The sequence below is a fragment of the Phodopus roborovskii genome, unplaced genomic scaffold (genome assembly GCF_943737965.1).
Source record: "Phodopus roborovskii unplaced genomic scaffold, PHOROB, whole genome shotgun sequence".
NCBI lineage: Eukaryota > Metazoa > Chordata > Mammalia > Rodentia > Cricetidae > Phodopus > Phodopus roborovskii.
The window spans coordinates 20,511,463-20,523,801 of record NW_026126410.1 but is presented as its reverse complement, the minus strand read 5'-3'; the positions used below and the strand labels follow the sequence as shown (position 1 = coordinate 20,523,801).

At 34.3% G+C, this 12,339-nt stretch overlaps 1 protein-coding gene across 4 annotated transcripts in view; it reads left to right on the top strand.

The window, feature by feature from the left end:
• Window positions 1-12,339, top strand: part of Nipbl (NIPBL cohesin loading factor) — a 161,503-nt gene that overhangs the window by 135,117 nt on the left and 14,047 nt on the right. For all 4 annotated transcript variants that reach the window (XM_051182518.1, XM_051182515.1, XM_051182517.1 and 1 more), the window contains 7 exons: window positions 2,814-2,922; window positions 4,364-4,500; window positions 7,664-7,804; window positions 7,998-8,091; window positions 8,459-8,613; window positions 9,610-9,700; window positions 11,783-11,956. In XM_051182518.1, coding sequence (XP_051038475.1) covers window positions 2,814-2,922; window positions 4,364-4,500; window positions 7,664-7,804; window positions 7,998-8,091; window positions 8,459-8,613; window positions 9,610-9,700; window positions 11,783-11,956 — 901 coding nt within the window. The remainder of the gene's footprint in view (window positions 1-2,813; window positions 2,923-4,363; window positions 4,501-7,663; window positions 7,805-7,997; window positions 8,092-8,458; window positions 8,614-9,609; window positions 9,701-11,782; window positions 11,957-12,339) is intronic.

Below are 12,339 nucleotides of genomic sequence, written 5' to 3'. Positions count from 1 at the left end.
CTTATTTGACAGCCCAACTCACACACAATACAGTTACCTTCAAGCAATTTATATAAGGACTGTATGAAACTTAAATGAGCTTCATACTTAGACCTCTGTCCTTTGCCCAAGCATCTCCTTGTGTTGTATGCAAATACCCTAAAATATATAGGAATTCAAGTCTCAAGCATTTCACATAAGTGTTTCATTCTATACAATCATTTTGGAAAAAATTATTTCAAGTGTATACCATTAAAATTTGACTTAACCTACACACAGAAGAGTGACTAAATGATTTGTGGTATACAGAAAAGACTGCTAAAAAGCACTGAAATAATAAAACTATCTGAAACTGCCTGAATTAAAATTATGTCATAATGCTAATTAAAAATGTAAGACCCAAAACACTAATCAAGTTACATTTGTTGAAGTAGAAAATTTAAATTAAAAAAGAGAAAAAGAAAAAACTACCAGGACCAAGCATGGTGGTGCATGCCTTTAATCCCAGCACTCAGGAGGCAAGAGCAGGCAAATCACTGAGTTCAAGGCCAGCCTGGTTCCAAAATGAGTTCCAAGACAGCCAGAGCTACATAGTGAGATCCTGTGTCAAAGAAAGTTAACAGCTACCCCGCCCCCAAAAGAAAAGAAAAGAAAAATTTGCACATTTCTTTATGCAAGGGGATAATAACATTTCTTGAGTTATTTCATAGGATAAGAAGGGGAATACCTTGGTAGATACAAATTACTGGACATGTTCTTGAGTTGGGATCATAGTAGAGTATTATTTATAATTAATATATCACGTACCAGTTAGCAGTGATAGTGTCATAAACCAAAATTTTAATGAATTACCTTTCATGTACTTGATATCTTAGGAAAAAGAAACAAGAAGTTTTGGTGATTGCATTCATTGCTTTATGTAAACCAAGCTAGAGTATGGTGTTGGCTTAAGAAAGTAAATTAGAAGCCAGGTGATGGCAGCATATGCCTTTAATCCCAGCACTCGGGAGGCAGAGGCAGGAGGATCTCCATGAGTTCTCAAGGCCAGACTGGCCTACAAAATGTGTTCCAGGACAAACTCAAAAGCTACACAGATAAACCCTGACTTGAAAAACCAAAAAGGAAAAAAAAAAAAAAAAAAAAAAAAGTAAATTATAGAGTAGGTCAAGGATAATTGAAAATGAGCAAATTCGGGCTGTCTTTTATTTATCTTTTAATTGAACAATGATGCTATGCATATTTCATATTGTTCTGGTTGCTATCACTCATGTTTAACTATTTGGGTAATTTTTTTTTTTTTTTAATGTAAGGACAATTTTATTAACATTTGAGAGAAAAACAGCAGGGTAGATGCAGAGGATCTCTGAGTTAAAGGACAGACAGGGTTACATGAGCAGGCCCTGTCCCTGGGGTGGGAGGTGGGTACGGGCGAAAGGAAGGAAAGAGGCCATGTCTTAAGTTAGGGTGCATGGGAGTCTGCAGGCTCAGCAGTGGCGCTTAACAAGCAGCTGCATGGCAAGGAGAAGAGGAATAGCTTCTGAAAAGATTGAGAAAGACCAAAATGTCCAGAAAAGACTTGAGCTAGTAAAAAAAGAAAAGGATTTTTTATTTAATAATGGAAAGGGGAGGCTAGAAAGATGTCTCAGCAGTTAAGAGCACTTGTTGTTCATAGCAGAGTTTGATTCCCAGCGCCCATTTGGCAGCTCATAACCACCCATAACTCAGGTTCCTAAAATTGTAGCACCATCTTCTGACCTCCATTGGTACCACACATCCACTTGGTGCACAGACATACATGCAAGTAAAAAACACTTATACATAAGATAAAAATAAATAAATGAAACTGCAAAAAAGGAAACTTACATTTTTCTGCATTAAGACTTAGAAAAACAGTCCGGTGGCTGTGGTGACGCATGCCTTTAATCCCAGGAGGCAGAGACAGGTGGACCTGTAAATTCGAGGTCTACAGAGTGAGTTCCAGAATAGCCAGCATAACAAAGAGAAACCGTCTTGAGAAAACAGACTCAGAAAAGCAGGCAACCTAGTAACATAATGCGTTCTTTGTAAAACCTTGCCTATCTGTGTATCATGTAGTAAAAGTTTAAAGCATGCATTTTTACACTTTGAATATTGAATTTTTGTTTTACTTCACTTTAGTTCCTATCATGAGCCATTCATGACTTGCTCTGACTCTGTGAGACACACAGGGATAGAATATTTATGTCTAATAACTGGAAAACTCCACGGAAGTGAAATTCAGCTTTCTTTAATATCCCTAGAAATAATTTGGCTAATTCTTATTAGTAAAACAGATATACCTTAAGTCATTTTTCCCAGTGACCTGTGGTTGTAATATTGGATTGCTTTTCCTTTTTACTATAAGTAGGCTTATCTCTACCCTCTTTATTGTTCTTCATAGTATTTTTAAACATGTCTTATTAATGATTTGGCAAAGAATGAAGCAGAAAAAAAATCTGCCAAAGAATATGCCATTATGTTTTATAATTGCAAGGCTTACGGTATAATTCAGATACAGTTGTTAATTATTTAAAATAATTCAACTAGCATCAGATAGTGCTTCTGTGAGAGAAAAGTTTCATTTCCTGCCTCTCTCCAGTGTCAGGACATTGCACACAGCAGTTTAAATATTTCGTACTAAAGTTGTTGACTTTGCAAATTGATGATTTATAAGATATTTTTAAATATGCCACATATTTTTGCTTTGCCTTTTAATATTAACTAAAAAACAAAATGTTTGATATTTAATGCATGTACATTACATTATTGCTAGATAAATAATTTTACTGAATTTTTTTATATGTATACATATATAGTTGTTGAAGTCTGAAGAGGATTCCTCATATAAACCTGTGAAGAAAGCTTGTACTCAACTTGTTGATAACCTAGTTGAGCATATTCTTAAATATGAGGAATCTCTAGCTGGTAAGACATTTTATATATTGGTCCTTAAGTTAATTTTATGATATTTTCAAGTATTTGGGCCCTTTTCTTAGTTTTACCTCTCGATTTGCTTGCTAATAACTAGCTGTGTCACTTTTGAGGGTAATTTGATTTTCATGACGTAAATTTCTGTTTGATAATTCATTTAGATTATATTGTAAAATTGCCTAGATCAAACAGTATAATAAAAGCATAAATCTTCTCTTCTACATATCTCTCAATATGTACTTTTAGATGTCATATTAAACAAGACTAAAGTTCAGGACCCAAAATTTGTTATTTTGGGGGGGGGGTTGGGGTTTTTTCTTTCTTTTTTTGTTAATAGCATCACAAAACTATTTGGTTTTATTTAAATTATAGAAAACTTTCAAAGAAATTGTAGTGGCCATTAAAATGTTCTTAATATAGTATACTATTTAATATTTTTTCTAGTTGTATACAAAGTTCTCTTAATATTTAATGTTTAATCTGTTAAAATTTCTTAATCTTAATTTTTAATGTGTTTAAATTTTTGATGTACATTAAGTACTTAATATTTTATATTATGAATTATGTTAGTCACAAACCTGAAGTCTTCAGTTATCAAAAACTGCATGGAAAAGTCATAATCGGTACCTATTACTTAAAAGCATAGGCTGTTAATATTACTTCCCCTTTCCTAATATACATAATGAGGAGCAGCAGCAGATAGACCTCAGTTACTCAGTTGAAGCTCCAACTTCCTCTAGTGGAAATGTCACTTGTGCCCCTAAAGGAATTGTAGCTGTCCTTTCTTTTCTTACATAGGGCTTATCTTTCTTTACATTTTTCTCATTTTTCATGTTTGTCTTTTTTCCTTTTCTGTTTTTCTCATCCTAGACTTCATTGGTGATATTAATATCCATTAATTTTCAACACTGCTAATTATCTTTTTAAAAAAAAATATTTTTTAAGACCCAAAGTAACTCCTAATTGGCTTCATGTGAAGTGTTTTGTGTGACTGCATAGAGCACTGATGGAAATTCTTTTTGTCACTTCCATTATTTAACATTCTCACCAGTACTCTTTAAATACAGTATTATATAACTAAATTGTTTTGTTTTTCTCTTCTCTTGTTTGTTTTCCTGTATTCACTTCTACTTATAGACATTACCAATTTATTCCCAAAAACTCTCCCTGAACTTTCCAACTTCATTCTCCTTTTAAACTTCCATCATATCTCCTTACAGTGAAACTTGCCTTTTTCTTAGTAAGACCTCTGTCGTTTGTCTTCATTGTATAATTTTGTGCCCAAAAATGAAATACAAGTAGTCTAATATCATAAGAAATACTAATGTATTTTATTAAGGCCCATACTAAATCTGTTATAATAAGTAAAGTCAATATTCTGTCTAATTTTCACTACTTTGCCATATGTTAGTGTCTTATTTCTTTGTTTTTTCAGACTCAGACAATAAAGGTGTGAATTCTGGAAGATTGGTAGCTTGTATAACCACTTTGTTCTTATTCAGCAAAATAAGACCGCAACTCATGGTTAAACATGCCATGACTATGCAGCCGTACCTTACCACTAAATGTAGTGTAAGTATAAGTGCTTTCTTTTTGGTCGGGTGGTTTTTTTTTGAGACTGTTTCTCTGTATAACAGTCCAGGCTATCCTGGAACTTGCTGTGTAGAAATCCGCCCAACCAAATGGAAGATGCAGAGTAGGGGGAGAAGGAGGGACTGGGATTGAAATGTAAAAAATAAATTAATAAAAAGTATAAATAAGAATCAACAAATAAAATGAAAAACAAATTTAAAAAAAGACAGAAATCTGCCTGCCTCTACCTCTTAGAGTACTGAGAGTAAGGCTTGTTTGTTCTTTCTTCCATACAACACGTAGTAAGTACTTTAAATTTAGAATTTACATGTACTAGCCACATTCTCACTAACAGACAACTGTCATCAACCCAGATATACATTCTGATGCTTGTTACAAGTTATCTAAAAATATCAACTAAAATTTAGGCTCTATTTCTTTTAGTTCTTAAGCTAACTCCTCTGTAACTGTTTAATAAATGTTGTAGCCCTTGTTAAGACCTTAAAAGTGAATAAAGCAGAAATTCTAACTTGAAGAAACTAAGTATATTTTGGATTCATAATTTACAATTCATTTGTCATAATGCATTTTATTACTTTTATTATAAAGCAATATGTTGAGTATGGAATGTCTAGTATCATATTAGAGACATTGATATATTAACATGTTATGTTCTAGAATAAAATGAAAATTCACAAAACATTGCTTAAATAAAAATAATAGTGTAAATCAAATGAGGTTTTTGAAATGGGATATATAACAACATAGTAAATTGTGATTTCTTACATATGCCAGATTTTAAAATGTTCTAAAAACTTATAACTCTTATTTTTTTATATACTATGTTCTAAAGATCTAACTTTAATAGTTTTCTACTAGTTTTAATTTTCTTCCATTATCAGGTGTTTGTTAAGTTCTATGAAAACCTCAGAGCTTCCTGAGAAATTTTTAAGAATCAAGGAAAGCAGTAGAGAATAATAAATTCTTTATATATTATGTATGCTGTTATTATATATTACATATGTACTATTTCCAAGGCACTAATTCCATCTAGGAGCCTATAGTAGATCCAGAAATTATTTAACCTCATATACAATCTGTAGCTAATAGTTAGCTCATGTCTGCTAAACACTACAATCAGACACTTTGAAGAACTTTACATGCATTGTCTCATTTACTTTGTCAAGCACTATTTATTCTTAATTTTAAAGATAAGGAAACCAAAGCATAGAAAATATAAATAGCTTAGTCCATGTCACATAGCTCATCAGTGCCAAGAATATAATCCAGTGCCATTCTCTCCCTCTAGAGTGGATTATAATAGACATAGTCTTCTGACATATACTTTGAAACATTGTTGCATCATTTTAATGAGCAGATTCTCAGGTATGGGTTCATTAGGGCACTGAGAAAAATTTGGGTTTTTCTTTTTGCTTCTTGGTGGACTTTGTTTTGTTTTTTATTTGGATTTTGAGAGATCGTTAGATAGGATCTTTAGCCTTTTTGAAAAGCAATACATAACTTTTGGAACCATTTTTGTAATCTGCTAATATAACAGGTGTGGAGGAATAATTCCTTGTTGCTCCACTTCTAAGAAAGTGAACCTTTTTCAAATTGAGCAGTTGGCCCTCTTTTTCTGTAAATTCACTGCTTATCTAGTTTTCCTATTTTCTTTGAATTATGTTCAATGTTTAAAAAGTCTTTCAATAATTTAAACATTTTAGATATTTACCAGACATAATTATGTGTGCCTTTAGGCCCAGCACTCTGGAAGCAGAGGCAGGCAAGTATTTGGATTAAATGCTAGCCTGGTCTACACAGAAAGCTCTAGTATAGCCAGAGTTCTATGGAGAGACCTTGTCTCAAGGGAAAAAAGTGTTCATCGTACCTTATTTTTAAATTTTTATGTGAAAATCTTATACATATTCTAAAAAGAAAAATAGATGTGATATTTTGGCCAGAAAATAATTTACCCAAAAACAAATACCAGTTATCTTTTGCTTGGCTGGATTAAAGGCATAACATACAAAACCTTCTTTCCTTTTACAACACCCCCCGACACCCCACCCAACCAGCTAGTAATATTGCTTTTAGAGAGTTAGCTGATTAGAGGACAAGTGGGAAAAAGACTTTGTGTTATGGGACTGCAGAGTTGCTCAGTGGTTAAGAGCACTTGCTGATCTTCCAGAGGACCTAGGTTCAGTTCCTAACACCCATATGGTAGCTCACAGCCATCTGTGACTCTAGTTCCAGGGGATCCATTTCCCTCTTATGATCTCCACGGGCTCTAGTCATATACTACATACATGCATACAGGCAAACTTCTGATACACATAAATATAAAATCAAATTTTTCATTTGCTTATTTTTTAATTTTTTAAGTATAAAATTAAAACACCTTCTGGCTAGTTCTGGCGGTAATAAATACATGTATTAAATAAAATATATTTAACACAGCATTTCTCCACTCCAGCACTATTGACAGAGCTGGATATTGCACCGTTGGTAAGAGCTTTTGTTGTATTGTGGGATATTCAAAAGCATCTTTTGGTCTCTGTCCAATAGATGCCACCTCCCACTTTGACAATTAGAATTGCTCCTGACATTGCAAAATACTTGTGGGTGAGAATGGTGAGCACAGTCACTCACAGTTGAGAACTATTAGGTTAATAATCTTCATCAAGAAAGTATATTAAAACTTAAAAGCTGCCAGTCTTTGTAAAACGTTCCCCTCGTATTTAAATATTCTGTTTATAATTGACTTACATTTCATTTTGGGGGTGGGGGTGACTGAAGCTAATGACATGGTTCAACAACTAAGAGCACTAGCTACAAGCAATATGGTGCACATATATACATTTAGGCAAACAATCATACTCATAAAAATAAATGAGATCCCAAAATTATTTTAAGTGTAACAGATTTAACAATATTAAGTGCCCAAAGTTCACATATAAATAAGTGTTAGAGCTGCAATACAAACTCGTGATAATCTCTCAGATGCTGCTGCTTTCATATGGGGGTGGAGGGCTCCTCTGTAGTACTTTTTTAGATTTTAATGTAAATTTACATACATAATGCTCTGTTATACTCCACACATAAAGCTGTATATGGTTTCTTTTAAGTTTTAGATATTCATAAAGCATTAATTTTATTCTTATAGACACAAAATGATTTCATGGTTATCTGCAATGTTGCAAAAATCCTTGAGTTAGTTGTACCACTGATGGAACACCCAAGTGAAACTTTCCTTGCCACCATTGAAGAAGATCTGATGAAGCTGATCATCAAATATGGCATGACTGTGAGTAGTTTACGATCTCTGTCTTGTAATGTGTGATACGCAGATGATAGGTTGTAACGTATTGCTATATAATATGTCAGTTAAGTCACAAGATATTTTATTATATTTTAAGACATGTAAGAAGGAAAAAAATGATCACACTTAACTGTGTTTTAGTTTTTTCTTAAAGAGTAACATTTTCTCTATCTTTTAGGTAGTACAGCATTGTGTGAGCTGTCTTGGGGCTGTTGTAAATAAAGTGACACAGAATTTTAAATTTGTGTGGGCCTGTTTCAATAGATACTACGGTAAGTTCAGTGCCTGGGCTTTCAAATTGTTCCCTAAGTTCAGCAAGTGTGTCTGCATCATTTACACGTCTGATAAAGGACAGCAGTGAGGAATAAGTGTGTGTTCCAGTGTGCACTCAGAAGTTCCCTATGACCTTTTGTATTTTCATTAGTTCAAAAGTTTCTCTCTTTAAAGTGATGTTTTCTGGCCACCATATAAAGTAAAATTTTAATATTTTTTCTTACATTGTTGTAGGCTACGCACATTATAAATGTGTTTAATACTTAAAACCATTAGTAAAAGTTAATCATATTTCATTAGTAATTGCTTAAACATGATTCAGAGATATGGAGATTACTGTAAATAATGGTTATTTATCTTTACTAGGTGCCATTTCAAAATTAAAAAGTCAACACCAAGAAGACCCAAATAATACTTCACTTTTAACAAATAAACCAGCGCTTCTTAGGTCCCTCTTCACTGTTGGAGCACTCTGTCGGCATTTTGATTTTGATCTGGAAGATTTTAAAGGCAACAGTAAGGTAAAGATCACAGTATTACCTAGTGTGCTGTGAATCACAGTCCTGTGGCCCTGAGCTAAGAATCAGAATAATGACCTCAGAAGAAGGCAGCATTAGAGAAGTGTAATGAGACCTCTGGAAAGAGTGCTAGACCAAGCCTCATCCTAGACTTCCTGCTGATTTAGAGCAGTTTCTTACTGGTCTGTGACAGATTTGAAGTTTCCACAACCAATTATATCAATTCGGTAACATAGACACACACAGGTTGTGGCACATACTTGTTACAGACATCACATCAAATGCCACTATTCTGAAATAAGTTAAGAGACTGGAAAGGTAGCTCAGCAGCTAAAAGGGTTTGGTTCCCAGTATCCATATGGCAGCTTACAACCTCATATAACTCTAAGTCCTAAGGAATCTGACATGTATTTCTGGTGTCTGCAGGCACTAGACACACATATGATGCATAGTCATACATGCAGACAGAGAACACTTATGCATACAAAGGTTTAAATAAGTTTAAATATTAAATAAAATAAATGGAATTGATTTTTTTTTCCCTACCCAGTGTTTTAAATTAAACAGTATGTTATGTTTGCCAGACTAGTGCTCTGCAAATGACCAACATCTACAGCAAAGTTCACATGGAAATTCTCATTGTTTGCTTTTAAGGATTCCCCCCTCCCCCAATAGCTGGAATTAAGGGCTGGTGAGATAACTTAGCAGGTATAGATATTTGCACATTACCTTAGGTCCATCCCTAGGTCCCACAGGATGACAGGAAAGAACCAAGTCCTTAGAATTAATTCTGCTGGCTTCCATACCTTCCCAGAGCACTGTGGGGCCTGCTCATTCCTCCTCTCCCTCGCCCTCGCCCTCGCCCTCTCCCTCATTTTTCCTCTACTTCCCTCTCTGTCCTTCTCTTCCTCTCTCCCCCTCCTCTTCTTACACATACTTGAAAACTTACCTGACATTGAGTATTCTTCTTGAATACTTTTAATATGCGCCCCCCCTTAGGTTAACATAAAGGATAAAGTACTTGAGCTGTTGATGTATTTTACGAAACACTCAGATGAAGAAGTACAAACAAAAGCCATCATTGGTCTAGGTAAGTTAAGTCTGAATTTCTTAGTAGTTTTTAGCTCTTTGAGGGGTGGAGTAAGCTTTTCTGACTATTGCGAGTCTAAGCTGTTGATTTGTAGACATACTTCTTTAATGTGACCTGATGTGGGGAATGATGCACTGGGGTTTAAAACACCTGAGTTCTGTTCCCGTTTCAACCTGTGGCCTTTCTAGGTAGCTCTGCTCAAGCCACTCCTCCCTTCCTCAGTTTCCTTCTTAGTAAAGTAGAGCCAACAACACTGTCTTCCACCCTCCTTCCTAGAACTGGTTTAAGAGCACTGACTGGGGCACCATAATACTCAGGATGTGTTGAAAGTTCTGTGCTATTTGCATTTCTTAAAATTGTTTTTTTTTTTTTTTTTTTCAGTGCAAATAATGTTGTTACATGTATCTGCTACTTGTTAATGAACAGTCTATGTAGACTTAATTATAGGAACAGTTGGGTTGCATACCTGGTCCATGTTCCTTTTCCAGAAGCACGAGTGTAGTAAAAACATGTTTTGCAAACAGCTCTGTACAGCTTACCTGGGAAGGAATTAGCGAATAGAGAATTAGGAATAGGAAAGTTAAATTGCCTGAATTAAATACTCTCTTTTAAAAAGGAAAGAAATCTAAAACTCTTTTGTCTTAGACCTGTAATAAATGGTTTTATTTATAAAAGACAGAGAGAAAAGTATGTCCTATACTTGGAATTTTATTGTTATTGTATATTTTGTGCAAATACATATAAAAATATTCAGTAACTTAATTTGTTTGCAAATATTTTGATAGCATTGTCAAGGTTTTATTTTAATCAATATTCATGAGTAGTCACTGATATTGGTCTTTCAAAAAAGTAAGTAAAACGATTCTGAGTTGTTCAAACCCTTTAAAATCATGTTAATAATTTTATAAATATTTAAATGTTACTGCCTTTTTCCTTGTCGTTTCTTTTATAAAATATAAGCCAGGTGTGGTTATGGACACTTTTAATACAAGCACTCAGCAGTCAGAAGCAGGCAAATCTCTTGAGGATCAACCCTGACTTGGTCTACATAGTGAATTCCAAGTAAGCTAGGATTGTGTAGTGAAGTCTTCTCTCAAGAGAACATATAAGAGGAAATACAGTAAAAATGTGAACATCATTTATTAGAGAGTTATGAGATGTGGTACTACCTTCATGCTAGTGTATATTTTTAAATGTTAAATGTACATAATAAGTTTTGGAGTGGTAAAGTCAGAGAACAAATAAGTAAAGTTTTAATTCAAGGAAGCAGCACTGTAGAACAGTGAAAACAAGTTACATGGGCCATGGCTATCTTGTGTGACCTTGAACTAGTTGTCTAATTACTCTGCTTTAAGTCTGGTGGTTTGGTCTTAGTCTTACTAATGCTTGCTGCCATCAAGAGTCTTATTTTTTTCTTATTAAACATTATATATACATTGATCATTTGATTTTGCTAGTTATTAGTGGTTATAAGTTACCATTGTGGCCTCAATTTAGGGCCATTTGAGAAAGAATTAGGAAGATAATTTTAGTTCTATTTTTAAATTCTGTTTCATCAGTAGATATATTTCAGTATTTTTTTACGTTATCACTGTAGTACCTTCTATTAGGGGTCTGAAAAAAATTGTTTGCAGACATTACATCTTAATCCTGACAACACCCCTATGAGGTAGGTGGGTGGTAAATATTATTGTCCCCATTTTACAGATGGAGAATTGAGGCAAAGAGAGATTGTGTGACTCACCCAAGGTCACACTACAAGTCAGTGGTGGAGCCAGGAATAGAACCCAAGACTCCTGACTCCTAATCCACTCCCCTAGCCACTAGGCCCTGCTCCCTCCTCAAGGTTTCCTCTTGTGTGAAATTCTCCTTTGAAATGCAATTTCTTGTTTTTAATTCATGGGGAAAGAAGTACCTGCTCTAATGCTTCTCTAGGTAAGGCCACCAGCATATTCTTCCAGTCATTTTAAGTTTTAAATTTTGAAATTTGAAATAAGGAGCTCTTTGTATAATTTGACATTTTCATTGTGTTGTATTTACCTTTAGTAGGTATATATAAAGACATTTTCCCCTTTTTCTTAGGCTTTGCCTTTATACAGCATCCAAGTCTGATGTTTGAGCAAGAAGTGAAGAATCTGTATAATAATATTTTATCTGATAAGAACTCTTCAGTGAATTTAAAAATACAAGTGTTAAAAAACCTCCAGACTTACCTACAAGAAGAAGACACACGAATGCAGCAAGCAGACAGAGACTGTAAGTGAGAACACGGTTGGTGATTGACAGCGCAGCTATAGTTAGGACGCTTAACAGATAGGTAACATCCCTTGAATCCTAGAAAGGATGCCAGACTTTGGGTAAGTGGGAATTAGCAAGCTAAAGTTCATAGGCCCAACACTGTTCTTAAACTCTAAAATAGTTACAAAATTTTAGGTATCTACAAGCATTAATACTTTCCAGGAGGAGAAGGAAATATCGTTTTTACTGTTCTCAAAGAGCCTCTGACACAGTTGAAAAAGAGTGGAAACCACTTGAGCTTGAGCATGAGCTGTACTACTTTGTGGGCTTGAGTTGTAGACTCAATCAGGAGCAGTCAGAGTTAATATGATCTTGATCTGTTTCTCCTTTGCCCTCTTTTG